Source organism: Tiliqua scincoides, chromosome 1, assembly GCF_035046505.1.
Source record: "Tiliqua scincoides isolate rTilSci1 chromosome 1, rTilSci1.hap2, whole genome shotgun sequence".
NCBI lineage: Eukaryota > Metazoa > Chordata > Lepidosauria > Squamata > Scincidae > Tiliqua > Tiliqua scincoides.
This window is the reverse complement of record NC_089821.1, coordinates 251,324,296-251,340,119: the sequence shown is the minus strand read 5'-3', so window position 1 is coordinate 251,340,119 and position 15,824 is coordinate 251,324,296. Positions and strand designations below refer to the sequence as shown.

Sequence of the window (15,824 nt, the reverse complement as noted above, 5' to 3'; positions counted from 1 at the left end):
ATTATGAGTGAGCAATTCTGCAATACATCATTTGTTGACCTGGTGCATTCTAAAAGACAGGTGTGAACCTTTATAGCCTTGTAGTAAACAGGTATGACAACCTGGTTCAGCTCTGTCAGTCCCATCTGGGTGCTGACTTAGAGTCCTGTCACCGAGTACGGCACATTTGTGAGCCTCTCCACTGGGCTCCCGCCCATGCTAGCCCAGCACCAGCCAGTGCTGGGCTAGCGCGGGGCGGTTGCCCAGTTTCCGTAGCTCAACCGTCTCCCGGACCTCCAAGCCATGGCACGGTAAGTGTGGACGGGACGGGGAGGAGATATTCTGGACGGGGGGGCCAGCAGGGGGCAGAGAGAGGGCGGGGACGAGGCGTGACACAGAGGCATGACACGGGGAGGGGGATGGGCTGGAGGGGTGCTGGGGGGATGGAGAGAGATGGGTCCACAGAGCTCTGCTCTGCAAGATCCAAGGCGCTCGGGGAGGGCTCCGCGCCCTACATGAGCGCCTTTACTTTACCGCCGACCTTTTGGTTGGCAGTAAAGTGAGTAGCCCCATTGCGGGGCTGCTTACCTTACTCAGGAGAAGGGGATGAAAGTAGCCTGGGGCACGCAGGATCCGGCAGCAGATGTTCTTGGTGCCACCGAGCCTGGGCGCCCCAGGCAGCTCAGGATTGGGCTGCCCGGGCCCAATTCTATCCAACTTTCCAGTACTGGTGCAACCGCAATGCAGACCCAAGGTAAGGGAATAAATGTTCCCATCCCTTGAGGAGACCTCTGTGACTGTCTCCTCAACACAGGAAGCAGTGCATAAACCATAGGCACAATGGCACCAGCACTGGAAAATTGGATAGGATTGTGCCCTTAGAAGTCAGCCTGCTTCCTTCTCCATTCTTCTAAAGGTAGGATTTAACTAGGACATGGAATAAAGATGCCAGCCAATCCAATATCACTAAGTTAGCAGTACCTAAACTGTGAACCTACGGCCTACCAGTGGGTCAAGACCCAATTTTTGGTGAATCATGAAACAGACAAAGCAGATTATTATTATTATTATTAACAGTATTTATATACCACTTTTCAACAAAAAGTTCACAAAGCGGTTTACAGAGAAAAATCAAATAACTAATGGTGTGGAATGGACCCTTAAAATCCATCCCAGTGGCAACAGAAATCTACTGGAATAGAGCAAGAATGCATGGTTGTGAGTTTAAAAACAAACCAACAATTCAGAGAAAGGTCATGCACATGAAGGTACACCAGGTTCTCCCTAGCACCACCATTTGAATCATCACAAAGTAAAAAAATCAAGATGTAAACCTAGTTCAGTATCCATCAAAACCAGCTAGTTACAAAAACAAAACTGTAAGACATCTACATAAGAAAGCCACAAGTGATCTCTGGAATCACCTTTTGGTTCTCATTTCACAGTGCATCAACAAACTGTTCTCTTGGCATTTCTTACCACTTTTGGGTGGCTGACTGGGTCACCTATGCAACACAGAGAAGACCAACCAAAGTCTAATTTAACAGCTTCTTACTCATAAGTACTGCTTATTTTGCTATATGGAAAAATCCAATTACCCAAATTATCTTGAGTGCATTCTTAACAGTGTTGATTTTTTACGGCCTGAAGACACTGACAGCTTCACAGTTGCGTGCCTACCATAGACCTACCTGGGGCAAATGCCCCAGGCGCTGGCCGCTGGGACCCCGCAGAAGCCTCTGAGGCTCCCGATGGGGGCGGAAACTGTGCTTCCAGTTTGCCGGAAGCACAGTTTATATCACTGGCAAACCTAACAGAGGTTTCCCCAGCGTGGGAGGAGGTTGCGTGAGGCTCTATGAGCCTCTGGTGAGTAGGGGGGGCGGATTTCTGCCCAGGGTCAGCAATAGCCCACGGGGGGGTGCGGCATCGCGGAGCTCTGCCCTGGGTGTGGGGCTGCGGAGGTCTGCAGTTGCAGTCTCACAGTAACTTGGCCAAGCTTTCATTAACATCCTCATACAGTCTGCTGTAGAAGCAGTGATGCTACTCTGCTGCATAATGAGAAGTATTAAATAGTTAATGGTTGGTAGCCTTCAGTCTCAAAAGACTATGGTATAAGCCTACAGCACCCGGTATTCCCAGGCGGTCTCCCATCCAAGTACTAACCAGGCCTGACCCTGCTTAGCTTCCGAGATCAGATGAGATCAGGCATGTGCAGGGTAACAAGCAAAACCGGGTAGACGGGGCTCATCAGCCTGGGAAGGCAGCTCATCTGAGAGAAGGAAAACTCTGATCCCAAACCTCCACTGCCTTGTGGCTACATCCAGTTAAGGAAAAGGCTTCAGGAGTCAACCTCGAGGCAAAATCAGGAGCTGGAGTCCCTGAGGCAGTTCATGGCTGAACACAGTCACGTTCTGGCAACTCCTGCAAAGCCGCTGGAACCAACCATATTGGCTTCTGCCTTTCCATTGGACCATTTCAGTGACGTGGAGAGGGGGGATTTGCTGCATGGGTAACAGCCTATCCTCCATACCTACTTTACCCAGGCTTCGCGCACTGGAGAGGACACTGTTCCAGAACCACCATTCAGAGCACGATACCAGAGTCTTCCAAGACTGAAGGATGCCAACATGTAAATAGTTAATCTAATAGCTTGGTTGCTTTTACCATTCTGATGTCTCATTATTAGAGCTTTAGATCTTTATTATGCCAGGTTAAATTAAAACAAAATTCAGACATGCTGACATTTGCCTTCCTCCTGCATATCCACTTCCTCAGCAATTCTTTCACAAACCATTGGAGACTCCCCCACTCCTTGCTTGCAAACAGGCACTTGTCCAGTTATCTGTAACAAGTAAAACTGCATTCCAGGTGATAAAGATAGGTACATTTTTAAAACCTTTGCTGATTTATCTTCCTTCTAGGCCCAAGTAACCACACAGATCTGTGGGCTGAATAGCATTCTGTATATGAACCATAGTAAGAATTTAATGGGTTGAAGAGATGGAGCTCTCATAACATTTGGGATGGGGGGGGATCCAGCTTTGCATTCAGGACAGCCCCTTCATTAGTGCCCCGAGAGCACAATGTGGGACCCATGTTAGTCTACTTGCCCCCATTAATTGTCCTGGCAAAACACTTAGAGGTAATACAAAGCTTTGACAACCATTCATGTTTGCTTTTTCTCTTAATCTTTGAAATTTCTGCTCTGGGTTGGCAGTCCACAGAAATAAGACCAGACTATGACTGCTGAATTACCATGATTTATTTAATATATTTCTACCTCACCTTTGTGGATGTGGATAGCAACTGTGGGAATCTATGGTAAAGAAAGCACTATCACTCTGAATATAATCCAATATTTTTCTGCTTCTGTGACTGAGCATGCAATTCAAACATCAAAGAAGCAAGGATCACAGAAGTTTAAGGTGAAGTGGACCCTGACACCTAACTTAAGATTCATATCTCTAGAAATGTGCAATATTCCTATCCCTGGGAGTCGCATTTTGAGTATTACAAGAAAAGCAAAGAAAATAGTGTAGCTAACTAAAATCAATTTTCCCTGCCTTTTCTGTAATGTATGAATTAGCTCTTCACTGCCATTTGTTCACTTGAAATCATGCTGATTGATCCGATTCATTGTTAACCTTTAATGCCAGTTTATCTTGTTAAACATAGTTGGTTTAACTTGATTCTCCAATTACTTTTTTTGAGTGGGTTCCACTCACAGACTTTTGCTAAAAATTTAACATTAAATTTTTAATTTAACATTTAATTTAACATTAAATTTTTAATGCATTCAACAGCTGCATTGAACAGCTTAGAACTCTAAAAAGAGCCTAGGATTTAAGTCCTCTATTACAGGGGTGTCAAACTCATTTCATATCGAGGGTCGAATAGCATTCATGATGCCTGCTGAGGGCCAAAAGTGATGTCATTAGACAGGAAGTGATGTCATTAGACATGTCCTTTTTCTCAGGAACTCATTAGCTGCAAATGACAGAAAACACACAAATCTTGATCATATTTCAAGACATGGGAGAGCCCAATTTTCACGTGGGCTGCCCTTTCAGCAGTGCCACCTCAGCACTGCTCAGCAGCTGAGAACCCAAGGATAAAAAGCTTCTGCGGGTTGCATCCAGTCCCCGGGCCTTATGTTTAACACCCCTGCTCTATTATGTCTTATGAAGAATTCTCATCATACTCATAAAAGTGATTGTGCTGCAGTTCTCTGTGCAGTTCTTCTATAGTTTTTGCACTTTTGCAGTCTAAAAACAAAAAACCAAAAATACCCCCCCAAAGATACTTACTTTATTATGAGAAAGCTTTTTAAAAACATTTTTGTTACTTCTTTACAAATCTACAGGCGTTCTTAACTTTTATACAAAGCCACAAATCTATTTTAATTAGAATAAACTGCATAGTTAATAATTGTACTAGATGGTAACAAAATGGATAGCAGCATGCAATGGCAATATAAAAAGAAAAGGAATGGTGAAACTGATTTCAGAATTAGATTATTAGTTACCCTAAATCTACAAATCCCCTGGCAGTTTCTTTAGATAAGTATTTGGAGTCACTGAGCTTCTAAGTGTTTGGAGTAAAATTTGGCCATTTCTACCAAGTATGATGCAAACAGAAATAGTGGTTTGCAAGAACAAAGACTGAATTGCCACATTAGCAGCAATGACAAACTCTGAATTAGGGTGCTTTGCTCAGTTTTTACTTCTTTTAAGGAGCTGACAGTTTACAATGTCATACTGTATATTTTAAAAGGCAATCCACCTTTGCAACAGGAATTTTAGACATAAAACCAAGCTTACTGTAGGATCCGAAACATATAAAACAGGGATTCTTAACCTTTTGATTACAGACCCCCATGGATTGCCCAATATGCTTCCCCATACCCCTTTTACCAGATTGTTGAAATCATCATCGCTAGACCTACTAAACACAGTATGACTTCAAAAGATGTCAGTAGTTTGGTTTTACTTTACATATGGATAGCTAGAATGAGTATTTACAATTGAAAAGTGGTAATTTTCCTCTATGGAGAACTCGTGCAAGGAAAGTGCCCTACAGGTAGACCACAGCTGCGATACAAGGACATTTGCAAGAGGAATCTGAAGGCCTTAGGAGTGGACCTCAACAGGTGGGAAACCCTGGCCTCTGAGCGGCCTGCTTGGAGGCAGGCTGTGCAGCATGGCCTTTCCCAGTTTGAAGAGACACTTAGCCAACAGTCTGAGGCAAAGAGGCAAAGAAGGAAGGCCCATAGCCAGGGAGACAGACCAGGGACAGACTGCACTTGCTCCCGGTGTGGAAGGGATTGTCACTCCCGAATCGGCCTCTTCAGCCACACTAGATGCTGTTCCAGAACCACCATTCAGAGCACGATACCATAGTCTTTCGAGGCTGAAGGTTGCCAACAACATACAATTTTGAAAATTATTTTTGAAAATTGTTGAAAAGCAGTACATAAATACTGTTTTATTAATAATAAATCTAAGCTACCATTCTTTTTAAATTTTTCCAGAGATTGAGTCCCATACCACCATCATTTAGTTCCCATACCCTCAAGGGGTATGGATACCTCGGTTAAGAATTTCTGATAAAAAAAATTTAAAAAGACAAAGAAAGAGTTCAGTGCATCTGATCAAAAGCAAGACTCATGCACAGGAATTGTATATGTTTGAACAGGGATGATACTGTATCACTTGGCATCAGTGAAATTCAGAGCTTAAGTAGCTATATTACATTCAAGATTAGACAAAATGGTAAACCCATGTCTGATCTATTCAGATTGTAGTTGAAGACTCACAAGGCTGAATGCTTCTCCCACCAAAAAAAATACCTTGCATACAAAAAAACCAAAATGTCAGGAAGTTTAGGCTGTAACTTTTCACTGGCATCTAGGAATTTTTTTTTTAATTCAATAATTTGAGCCCCTGACTGCATACAGAAGCAGTAAAGTCCAGCTACAAGTTTACATCATACACTGTTTGTGACAACTGGACCCATGTATGAGAATAATCACTGTCCTCACAAACATTCAGAACTTCCATTAATAATGTGCAAGTCACCCTTGAAAGGTGCCTGTGTACATAAGGATCTGCTTCTCTACAGATACAGTGAACACACTGGAGGGCTAATCTTAATCAGGTGACATGACTTTGCAAGAACATACCAAAGGAGAAGTTACACTGGATTGTTGACACAATTCTAAGACCGACCCCAGGATCTAGGACTGGGATCCCACAGGAATTATCCATTCATCCTCAGAAGAATTAGGAGGCTGCCTGAAAGAACTTTTCCATGTGCACAGCCAATAGCACTAAAAACTCAGTTCATTCGCTACTGGATCACCTGAGCCAATAATAGCCAAGAAGTACAATATGCCACAATGTATACACAACACACCACAGTAGATAGGACCTGAGGAGCCCACATGTTACCTTCACCTCACACAAATATAACACACACCCCCGCCCAGAAAAGCTGCCTGCCTGGCCAGGGGGTCTAGAACCAAAGAAGACCCCCAGCATCTCACACTCACACCCCCAGAGAAGCTGCCTGCCTGGGCAGGGGGTCTGGACCCAGAGAAGACCCCCAGCATCTCCTCCTCACACTCACACCCCCAGAGAAGCTGCCTGCCTGGCCAGGGGGTCTGGACCCAGAGAAGACCCCAAACCCAGCATATTCCACTCTTCTTGCTCTTAACCCATAGTTAACAGGGAGGGAGAGGCTGACTGATGAATGAAGGGGGGGGTCCCACACCAGGCAGTACCTCCACTGGGTGACTGGCCCAGGTACCTGGTCAGGTACCTGCTCCCCACACCTGGCCCCTTCTGCCCCCCGCCGGCTCACTCACTCACTCACTCACTCACCGGCGCTCTCCCTGACGCCCCCCGTCCCCCCAGAGCCAGCCTGGCGGAGGTGCGAGCACAGGAAGTCCCGCGCCGACTCCAGGTCCTGGAAGCCGCAGAACGGAACGAGCGCGCAGGCCATGGCTCCCGGCCGGCCCCGCTCCCCGACGGCCCCCTCGGCCTGAGCCTGGCTGGCTGGCTGGCAAGCTCTCCGACTGCCAACCCAACCCGGAAGCCCTCAGGACCTCAGGCGGAGCGCGTGCGCAGGCGCCAGGGGCGGACAGCAACTGCTCGCGACTCTGCGGATCACGTGGTGCTCTCTCCCTGAGGGTGGGCGGTCTGCTCGCAGTGACTCAGCCCAGTGTGGCTCGCAAGGAGGGGGAGGCTGAGGGGCGCGGGCTCCAGCACGTTTGCTGACTGGGCCTGCTGCCGAGGGTGTGTGCTCCAGGGACTAAAGCACCACTGCCATGTGAGGTGAGGCAGAGCCTCCCCACCGCAACTCTTGTGCCTGGGTGGAGTGTGCTTGAGCGCCTCATACGGAGGTGATACTTTTCAAAGGGCTCCAGTGGGGAGGCTCTGCCTCACCTGCCTCCCCACCCACCACGCCTTGCACACCTTGCAGGGCATTGGTGCTTTTCAGAGGGCTCCAGTGGGGAGGCAGAGCCTCCCCTGCCTCCCCACCCACCACACCTTGCACACCTCACATGGCACCTAGCTCAGCCATCATTGAAAATTCAGAGCTGAAAACCTGGTACAGAGCTGATGGGTGGGGTGTGCTCCCAGTGGGAGAGAGGCCTGGTGCTTTGCCCTGAATAGGTGGGAAGATGAGATGTTGGTAAGGGGGGAGGGCTGTGTGGTTGGAGAAGGATCCAAGTCTGTGTTCAGTTTTGACTTCTGAGCTAGAATGTTTGAATTCCAAGCTGTACAAAATAACAGTAAGAGCGCACTGTGTAATGGGACCTTTGGCTGGTTGCAGCTTAGGTTTGAAGCCTAAATTGATGATGTCACTTCAAGTCATGGCTTCAATTCCAGGTTAATGACATCACTTCTGGTGGGTCCTGACAGACTATAATTATAAGAGAGTGGATCCTGGTGCTAAAACATTTGAGAACCAATGTGCCAGTAAATGTGCTGAGTGTTGTGGCCCAAGTGCCAAGCCAATATGTTTTCTCAGAAATATGGCCAACTTCCTTCAGTAAGGTGTACTCTAGGGCAGTAGTTCTCAAACTATGGGTCCAAGAACCACCAGTGTGTTGTGACCCAATTTTTGGTGGTTCAAAAAATGACAAGGCAGATTAGGCTATGTGCATCAAGAGTTAACAAGCTGCTACAGGCAAATTGCTCAGTACCACCCAAGAATTCACTTGAACTATTTTCATTCAGCTGTGGAGAAGATTCCCCAAAGCAGTGATTTCCAAACTTTTAGCATCAGGACCCACCTTAAAAAAAAGTTTTACTTTACCAACTACTCAAGCCTCTGTGGCTATAATGGTGATTGGGCAGCAGTGGTCCCCCCCAGTACCAGGTTATTTAACCCTTGATGCACATAGCCTAATCTGCCCTATCAGTTTCGCCAATCATAAAAAAATTGGTTATGAACCACTTGTGGGCCACAGACCCACAGTTTGGGATCCTCTGCCCTCAAGCATTTGAGGCGTATAAAGAGAATTTGTATGAAACTCACTATGCAGTACTGAGTCATTGTCCCTTAGCTAGGGTTGTTGAGAGGACAAAAAAGGATACGTCCAGTGTTTGCTGTTTGTTTCTTTGGAGGAAGAACGAGATACAGATAGCTGACAGCTATCTGAGGGAATTTGGGAAGATGACCCAAGCATGCTGTGACCCTACCAGCCATTCCTATGAGCTGTGTGACAGAGTGCAGGCTCACGGAATTAGCCTGCTACTTGAGCAATGCAATCTACGTAGATGACTGTTATGCAGTCAACATGGATCTGCCTTTGAAAAATATTCAAAAGCTTTAGCTGGTACAAAATGCAGCAGAAAGAGTATTTTAGTAGAATGCCCCATAGAAAACTTGGCAGCTACCCATTATCATGTCCAGATCATGTCCAGGCTCAGTTCAAAATATAGGTATGGACTCTCTAAAGCTCTCAAATTCCTTATCATTTTTATTGTTGCTTTTTATCTGCTGCTTTTTATTGCTCTTATTCAAACTCTTGCTTTAGTGTTATACTATAAGCTGATGTGTGATAAGGTAGGATCAGTGTGGTGGTGGTGGTAGTGGTAATGATGATAAATAAGAAAAGCACCAAATCAAGAAGAAACAATTGAAAAAGATCACAAAATACAAAGACCAGGAAATTGAAAGTCAGTGCCTTTAGCAAGGGTGGGCAAAACCTAGCCCGGAGGCCATTTGTGAACTCTTGGGAGCCCCCAATCCAGCCAGCAGGGAGTTCCCAGTCTCTAATGAGCCTCTTGTCCATTGGAGACTGTTGGAGCCCGCACTGGCCCACAACTGCTGGTTGCAACCGTCAGATGTGAGCTTCAGGCCAAGTAAGAGCAAAGCCTTTTATAGTATCCATGTGTTTTCTGCTTTTACCTGGGCATAATTTTACTCCCCCCTCCAGTTCCTCTGAACAACTTATGTCTCCGTGTGTTTCTGGCTTGGTTTGTATGTTTTCACTGTGCAAGATGTGTGTGACAAACAGTTCATAGTTCTCATGTGGTTCTACATGCCTATGTTATAGTTCTCATGTGTATTATAAATAAGCTCAGTAAAATTCATTCATTCATATAAGTTGTATTCATTTAATGTATTCATTTATGTAAATTTATTCAAATTTGAAATGTAAATTAATGTTTTTTTCCTGGCCCCCCCCAACACAGTGTCAGAGAGATGATATGGCTCTCCTGCCAAAATGTTTGCCCATCCCGCCTTAGATGAAAGGCAACAACAACCACCCTTGTTGCCACTGGTGCACTAGGCGCAATCTCCAAGCTCCTTAAGAAGTATCTGGGCAATACTGTATAGGCATTGACAAGATAACAGTTGAACAACTCCAATGAGCAACACTACTAGTAAAAATCAGTGAACCTTATATATCATACAGTGATATCTCACCAGTTCTTAAACTCTTGGGTAGAGCTCAAACTAGTAAGAACCCAAAAATCCCAGTCTAAACATTCAGTGCGCTGTAGCACCACAGGTAATAAGTAAAACAAGCACCAAGGTTTGATGCTATTAAAAAAAAAAAAGTTTGTGTTCCAGAAGGCACTGGGGAAAATTTTATTTTATTACTGTACATTTCTGTGGGTTTTTTTGGTGACTTTTTCAGCTACTGTGAATTGTCTTCTGATTATGATCTTTTTTATTGTATTCACTCATTCTATCTACATGTTTATTCTATCTTTTTTCTTAACTGTTTGTATGTTCAGTATGAATAGAAAGCCACTTCCAGAGGGGTAGCGATGTTTTTTGGTTGGAGCAAACACAGCAAGTCTTATTCATCTTTGTTCTCAAGATTAACAAATGTATTGTAGCATAAGCTTTTGTGGGTAATGTGGACTGTAGCCCATGACAGCTTATGCAACAATACAGTTGTTAGTTTTTAAGGTACAACAAGACTTTTTGTACAAGCAGAAAAGTGGGATGTAAATATTTTGAAAGATATGCATAATTATACAATCATTTATAAACTATATAGTTTATATAAGCTGTAAATGTATAGTTCATAAACTATGCCTATTTAATATGAAGTAGGGCCCACTGAGTGCAATGGGATTTACTCAGTTAAGTATCCATATAATTATAATATATGCAATGTTCCTCATGAATCCTCCTAAACCCTTATTTAGTCTACTGAAAAAGCAAAATGTCCTCTGGCACCTTAAAGACATTGGGTCACATCTGGAAAAATGTTTGCATGAATGGCAAGTTCACACCAAGAACAGAAGGAGCATTTCATTAGTGCAAAGCTTTTGTGCAAGTGGAGTGTTCCATCTACTCCTGAGGGGAGCTTACTTGACAGAAGTATTACTCTGGATGTGACCATAACAAATGTATTGTAGCAAAAGTGACTGTTGGTCACTTCAGCAGATGAATGAAGTGAATCCTCAGTGGGCAGGTATACAGAGAGGGGGAAAAACTGAAAATAGGATCTGTGGGGAAATGGAAGTGGCCTAGTCCAGTGACCAATTCAAAGTATACAAGATAAACATGGTGATCATTATGGCTGTTGTAAATTACCTGATTCACCAGGCTTTTCTTGCATTATATCAGTATCTAGAATAGATTGTAAGCCCCTCAAGGTAGGAACTTGGATTTTTACTATATCTGAAGCACCATGTAAATAAATATAGGTCCAACCTTGTTATACATGGATTTTTTATACACAGATTTGACTCAACACAAATGGCCACTGCAAATGAGAAGGAATGTGCTGATCCCTGGAGAAGGGGAAAAATGCACCTCTTTAAAATGCTTTTCTTACTGTTGTAGAGATTTTTATCTCAGCATGATGAAAAGGGCCCTTTAAATTATAGGAAAACAGTACTTTACAATAATTAGAGTTAGGGCAGCCAGCTGACCATCCATCAATCATTCTTTCTCCAAGCTACCCCCTCCCCCCTGAACAGGTGAACGAAAGATAATTCTTTCTAAGTGCCTGGAGAGAGATTGTTGGATTGTCATCTTAATGACTCTATCTCACATCCAGTGAGTTCTGGGAACGAACCCTAATAATGAGACTGAACCTGTATACCTTAAAAACCTTTATTTCAACTAGCTTTTAGGGAGAAGGGGGGGCTATCTCACTGCCACCTTATAATTACCTAACTTTTCTTTTGCCACTGCTCCTGGTTTTTAGCAGAAAATGTTTTATTTGTCTATTACTGCTATTTTGTTGCCTGTTTTGTTCTTATTTTTGCCTGTTGTTTCTATTTCTAAATGATATTATATTTGTTATTGTAAACTGCCTTGTGCAGTTTTAACTGGAATTGTGGAGTATAAATTCATAAAATAAATATAAGTAATCAATAAGAATAGTTTAGAGCTGTTGTAACATAATGGCGAAATGACTAGGCTGTGAATAAGGACTTCCCTGGTTCAAATCTGGCTTCTGCCATGAACTTGTTTCTGAAAAGCCACTCCCTTGCTGCCTTAGCTCCCCAGCTGCAATTTGGGGTAATAACTAGCTTACAGAGCTGTGTAATACAGTGATGTATTACCTCTCATCATGGTAATATGGGTGAGGTGCTTTGCACACTCAGAAAACGTAGTCCAAGCATTAAGTGTTGTTTTCTTTTAAGGCATAGCTTGCATGTCCTACCATCTGACACACCTGTTTTTAATTTTTCCTCTAAACCCATGTATGTGTAAGTGTGTGTATAGATTATAGTCCATGAGGTTACACTGAAATAAGCATGTGAATCTTCAAGGTATCACAACTCTTTTCCCCCCTCTTTTTTTTTTGGCTTTTCAGACTGACACAGCTACCCCTCTGGATTTGGTTTCATGTGTCCTTAATGAAGCATTAAAGTACCTATTTAAGTGTAAATGATTCTTGTTGAGCAAAGCAATTACATCTGCTCAAAAGTTCTGATTAATTCAAGTGTTGTTCTTAATCAAGACAAATATATTGATTAAAAATGAAGCAAGACTACAGGATTAACTAAAAGTATAAATTAGATAAACATGTAAACACAGTAAAAAATTTTCTAAAAAATAATCTCGTCAAATATGAAATTACACACACATTTTGCTGTCTTATACCTATTCCTGAGTATATTTGGGGTGCTGATTGCAAAAATGGCATTGGTTTTGCTCTGTCACAACTAGTTTTGGAGATGCAGCATATCCTTGTTAATGAATGGTTTAAGCAGCTTTCTCATGAGTTAGCCATGGTGTAGGCTTCCTCATGAGGAAGCTGCCTGAACCATTCACTAGCAAGGTATGCTCTATCTCCAAAACTAGACATGATAGGGCAATACTGATTGCCATTTTTAGAATCAGCACCCCAAACCCATATGAAACCACCAAAAATTTTGAAAATAGTTTTTCTGACCCTTAATTGCAGAGGCCTAACAAATTTTTCTTCTAAAATTGTGTTCCTTACTAGAGGATTGGAAAGCTTAGACTGCAATTATATACACTGTTGCCAGTACCCCCCCCCCCCTTTCCAAATGCACAAATCTCTCTTAACTCTATCATGGTTCCTTGGCAGCCATTCCAGAAGATCAGCCAGGCCTCTACTTGGAGAGGTCAAGGCATGGCTCCTTCTAATAATGATCCTACTAAATAAGGACCATTGTTCAGAATGGAAGGCTGAATCATTGCAGAGCGTCTCTGTATCACCCTCATTTAAGGTCTGGCAAATTTGGGCTCTCCACCACGGCATATTCCCACTTGCCAGCACACATCTTCTTGAATAACAAATTAAACTGCCCAGTGGTCGGAGCACCTGGACGATCTTTTCAGAGTCTTCCTCCAGAACGTCTCTCCTACCATTAACCTGGGTGCTGCCCCCACCTTGCTATACCTTTTATCCGTCCTTCAGGAACTTCTTCGTGGGGGGTGGGTAGACAATTAAGCTTTTGTGCACTTCTGGATGACCACACCTTAATTCAATGAAGCCTAGGAAACTCCTGACTGCACAGCCAGGAGGTGCTCTAGATACCATACTTTGTTAAGGCATGATTTTGTATTCTTTATCAGATCATTATAAAATCTCTGTTCTGGAAGTAGAACTTCGGCATTTTCATTTTCTTTCACACCAAGAACAACCACGTGGCCTGTCCTGGTAGTCTCACTTCAATAGATACTCTTGTCTATTTGCAAAAGGACAGCATACCCTAATCTACCCAACAGACTAAGGATAGGTAAAGTCCCTTCCTTCTCCTTCTTATAACCTCTGACAACTTTTCCTCCTAAAAATTCCATTCTCCAGTGTCTTATTGAACTGTCCAGTGGGTCTCTATGTTTGGTTGTGCTGAATGCATGATTTCTCCTTTTTTCCTTGATTTTTTTGGACACTTCTGATCCCCCAGAAGCTCCTGTGCTGGTTCGGCAGCCAAAAAAAACTGCTGGAACATTACCCTACGGCAGTCTTTATCCTTTGTTTGACAGTACCATTCCCAGCTAACTACACACTGACGTGAATTTAGTCGTTCCTTCACTAAAAATGCAATCCAGAGCATTCTATCAGCCTGAGCAAGTCCCTTGCGCTGGCTGAGCAATTTCACAAACATGCCATAAGGCACATCTGTGACAACTGAGGAGTCGGGAGGCTGGCTCCAGGTTGGGTAACTTCTCGCTGCCAGCAGTCCACCAGCGCAGGGGTCTGGGGAGGGTGAGGGAGGGCAGAACTGGGGCATTCCAGGGCAGGGGAGGACGGGTGGGCCCGGGAGTGAGTTGGTGCCAGGATCCGGCACAAGTGCCAGATCCTAAACCCCCTCCCCGGAGGCCCAACCTAGCACCACACTGCTCAAATCTGTGCCACCTAAGTGGCACAGATCCGCATAGCCCCATTCAGGCCACTTTTGCATTACCTGAAGTAAGGGAAATCACTTTCCCTTGCCCCGTGTTGCGCTGCAACCAGCCCCAACCCTGCACTGAATATGGGACAGGCCAGCTGGGATTGGGCTATAAGCCTCTTAGGTCCAAATCCTAACCAATTTTCCAGCACTGGCATAGCTGTGCCAATGGGATGTGTGCTACATCCTGCAATTGGGTGGTACTCACAGAGGTCTCCTTAAAGTAAAGGAATGTTTGTTTCCTTACCTCAGAGCTGCATTGCCCTTATGCCGGTGCTAGAAATTGGGTTAGGATTGAGTCCTTACTGAGATTGGCATGTGCCTACCATTTGGGCAACCAAACCTAGCTTTCTAGGTAAAGGGAGTGGGATGCAGCAGCCAGGTGTGTTTCACTCCTCCAATCAGATAACTATGATATCATCAAACCTAGGTTACTTAAGTTCAAGCTCAGGAATGCTCATGTCAATTTCTGCTAGGTCTGTTGTGGAATCTAATGCTGGTTTTTGGAAGACATGCCCACTAATTCTCCAGTAAATAGAAGGATTGGGATTCCTGGAATAACATAAGTAGCCAGAAGTAGGGACTGTACTTCAAGCTAGACAAGTTTAGGGAATTAATTTTGGTTTATTTTTCTCTTTTCTCTCCAAGCCAGCTTGCAAATGTCACCAGTTTAGCAAATGTCACTTGGGAATTGTGTGTGCTTTGCTCTTCAGTAGCTTGCTGGCTGTCCCCCTGCTGGACATTACTAGGTTCTGCACGCAGCGCGGTCAAGCTTTTTGTTTGTGTCCATCCAACTGAGTTCAGGCATTTCCCAACAGCCTACTTGTTGTACTTGGTTGTTGTTTTTTTACCCCTTTTTCCCATTTTAGTTAATTCCTTTTGGTTTTTAATAAGCTCACTCCTTGCATTCCTAGTCCACATTCATGGTGTATTGTGATGTCTTTTAATTGCTTGAGCTTTATTCAGACATTATTAAAACATCTGAATAGACACAGCAACTGCACGAGTACAGTCTTAAATCCTGTCCCAATACAATTCTAGGCTCAGTCTTTCTGCAGACTTCTGCAGTGATCACTGTTGTACTCCAGAAAGATCCTTCTTGGGATATGGAATGTAGGGAGCCCAGAATTTCCTTTCGCTGTGAGGTTATTTTTTACCTGAGTACAGAATTTGTTGCTGCAAACACGGTCCTGATGGCCTGTAGAGGGTGGGGCTTGCAAGAGTGTCAGTGCAGGGGTCTACTTTTAAGAGCACATGGTTCTGGGTACTGTGCCTGGATACAATGCCCTTTTTTAAAAATAGCATCTGAATAGGGCTTTGGTGTCGTTTGTGAGTCAGTTTTAAACAACACTTTCAAAAGTTTGTTTCTGAAGCAAACCTCTCAGGATTTCTTTTGCAAAGCTAATTCTGTTTTGATTTTTTAAAAAATTATTTAATTTTATTCTATTGCACCTGAACCATTTTGTGAATAGAGTGGCCGAGATCTGCTACAAA

At 43.8% G+C, this 15,824-nt stretch overlaps 1 protein-coding gene and 1 pseudogene across 1 annotated transcript in view; both read right to left on the bottom strand.

Annotated features, from left to right (window-relative positions):
• The window catches only part of RAB3GAP2 (RAB3 GTPase activating non-catalytic protein subunit 2), a 60,077-nt gene extending 53,025 nt beyond the window's left edge, over positions 1-7,052 (bottom strand). The window contains exon 1 of the mRNA XM_066618861.1: positions 6,861-7,052. Within this exon, the coding sequence (XP_066474958.1) occupies positions 6,861-6,981 (121 nt within the window). The 5' untranslated portion in view covers positions 6,982-7,052. The remainder of the gene's footprint in view (positions 1-6,860) is intronic.
• Positions 2,094-2,210, bottom strand: LOC136638319 (5S ribosomal RNA; annotated as a pseudogene).
• Positions 7,053-15,824: the final 8,772 nt, after the last annotated feature.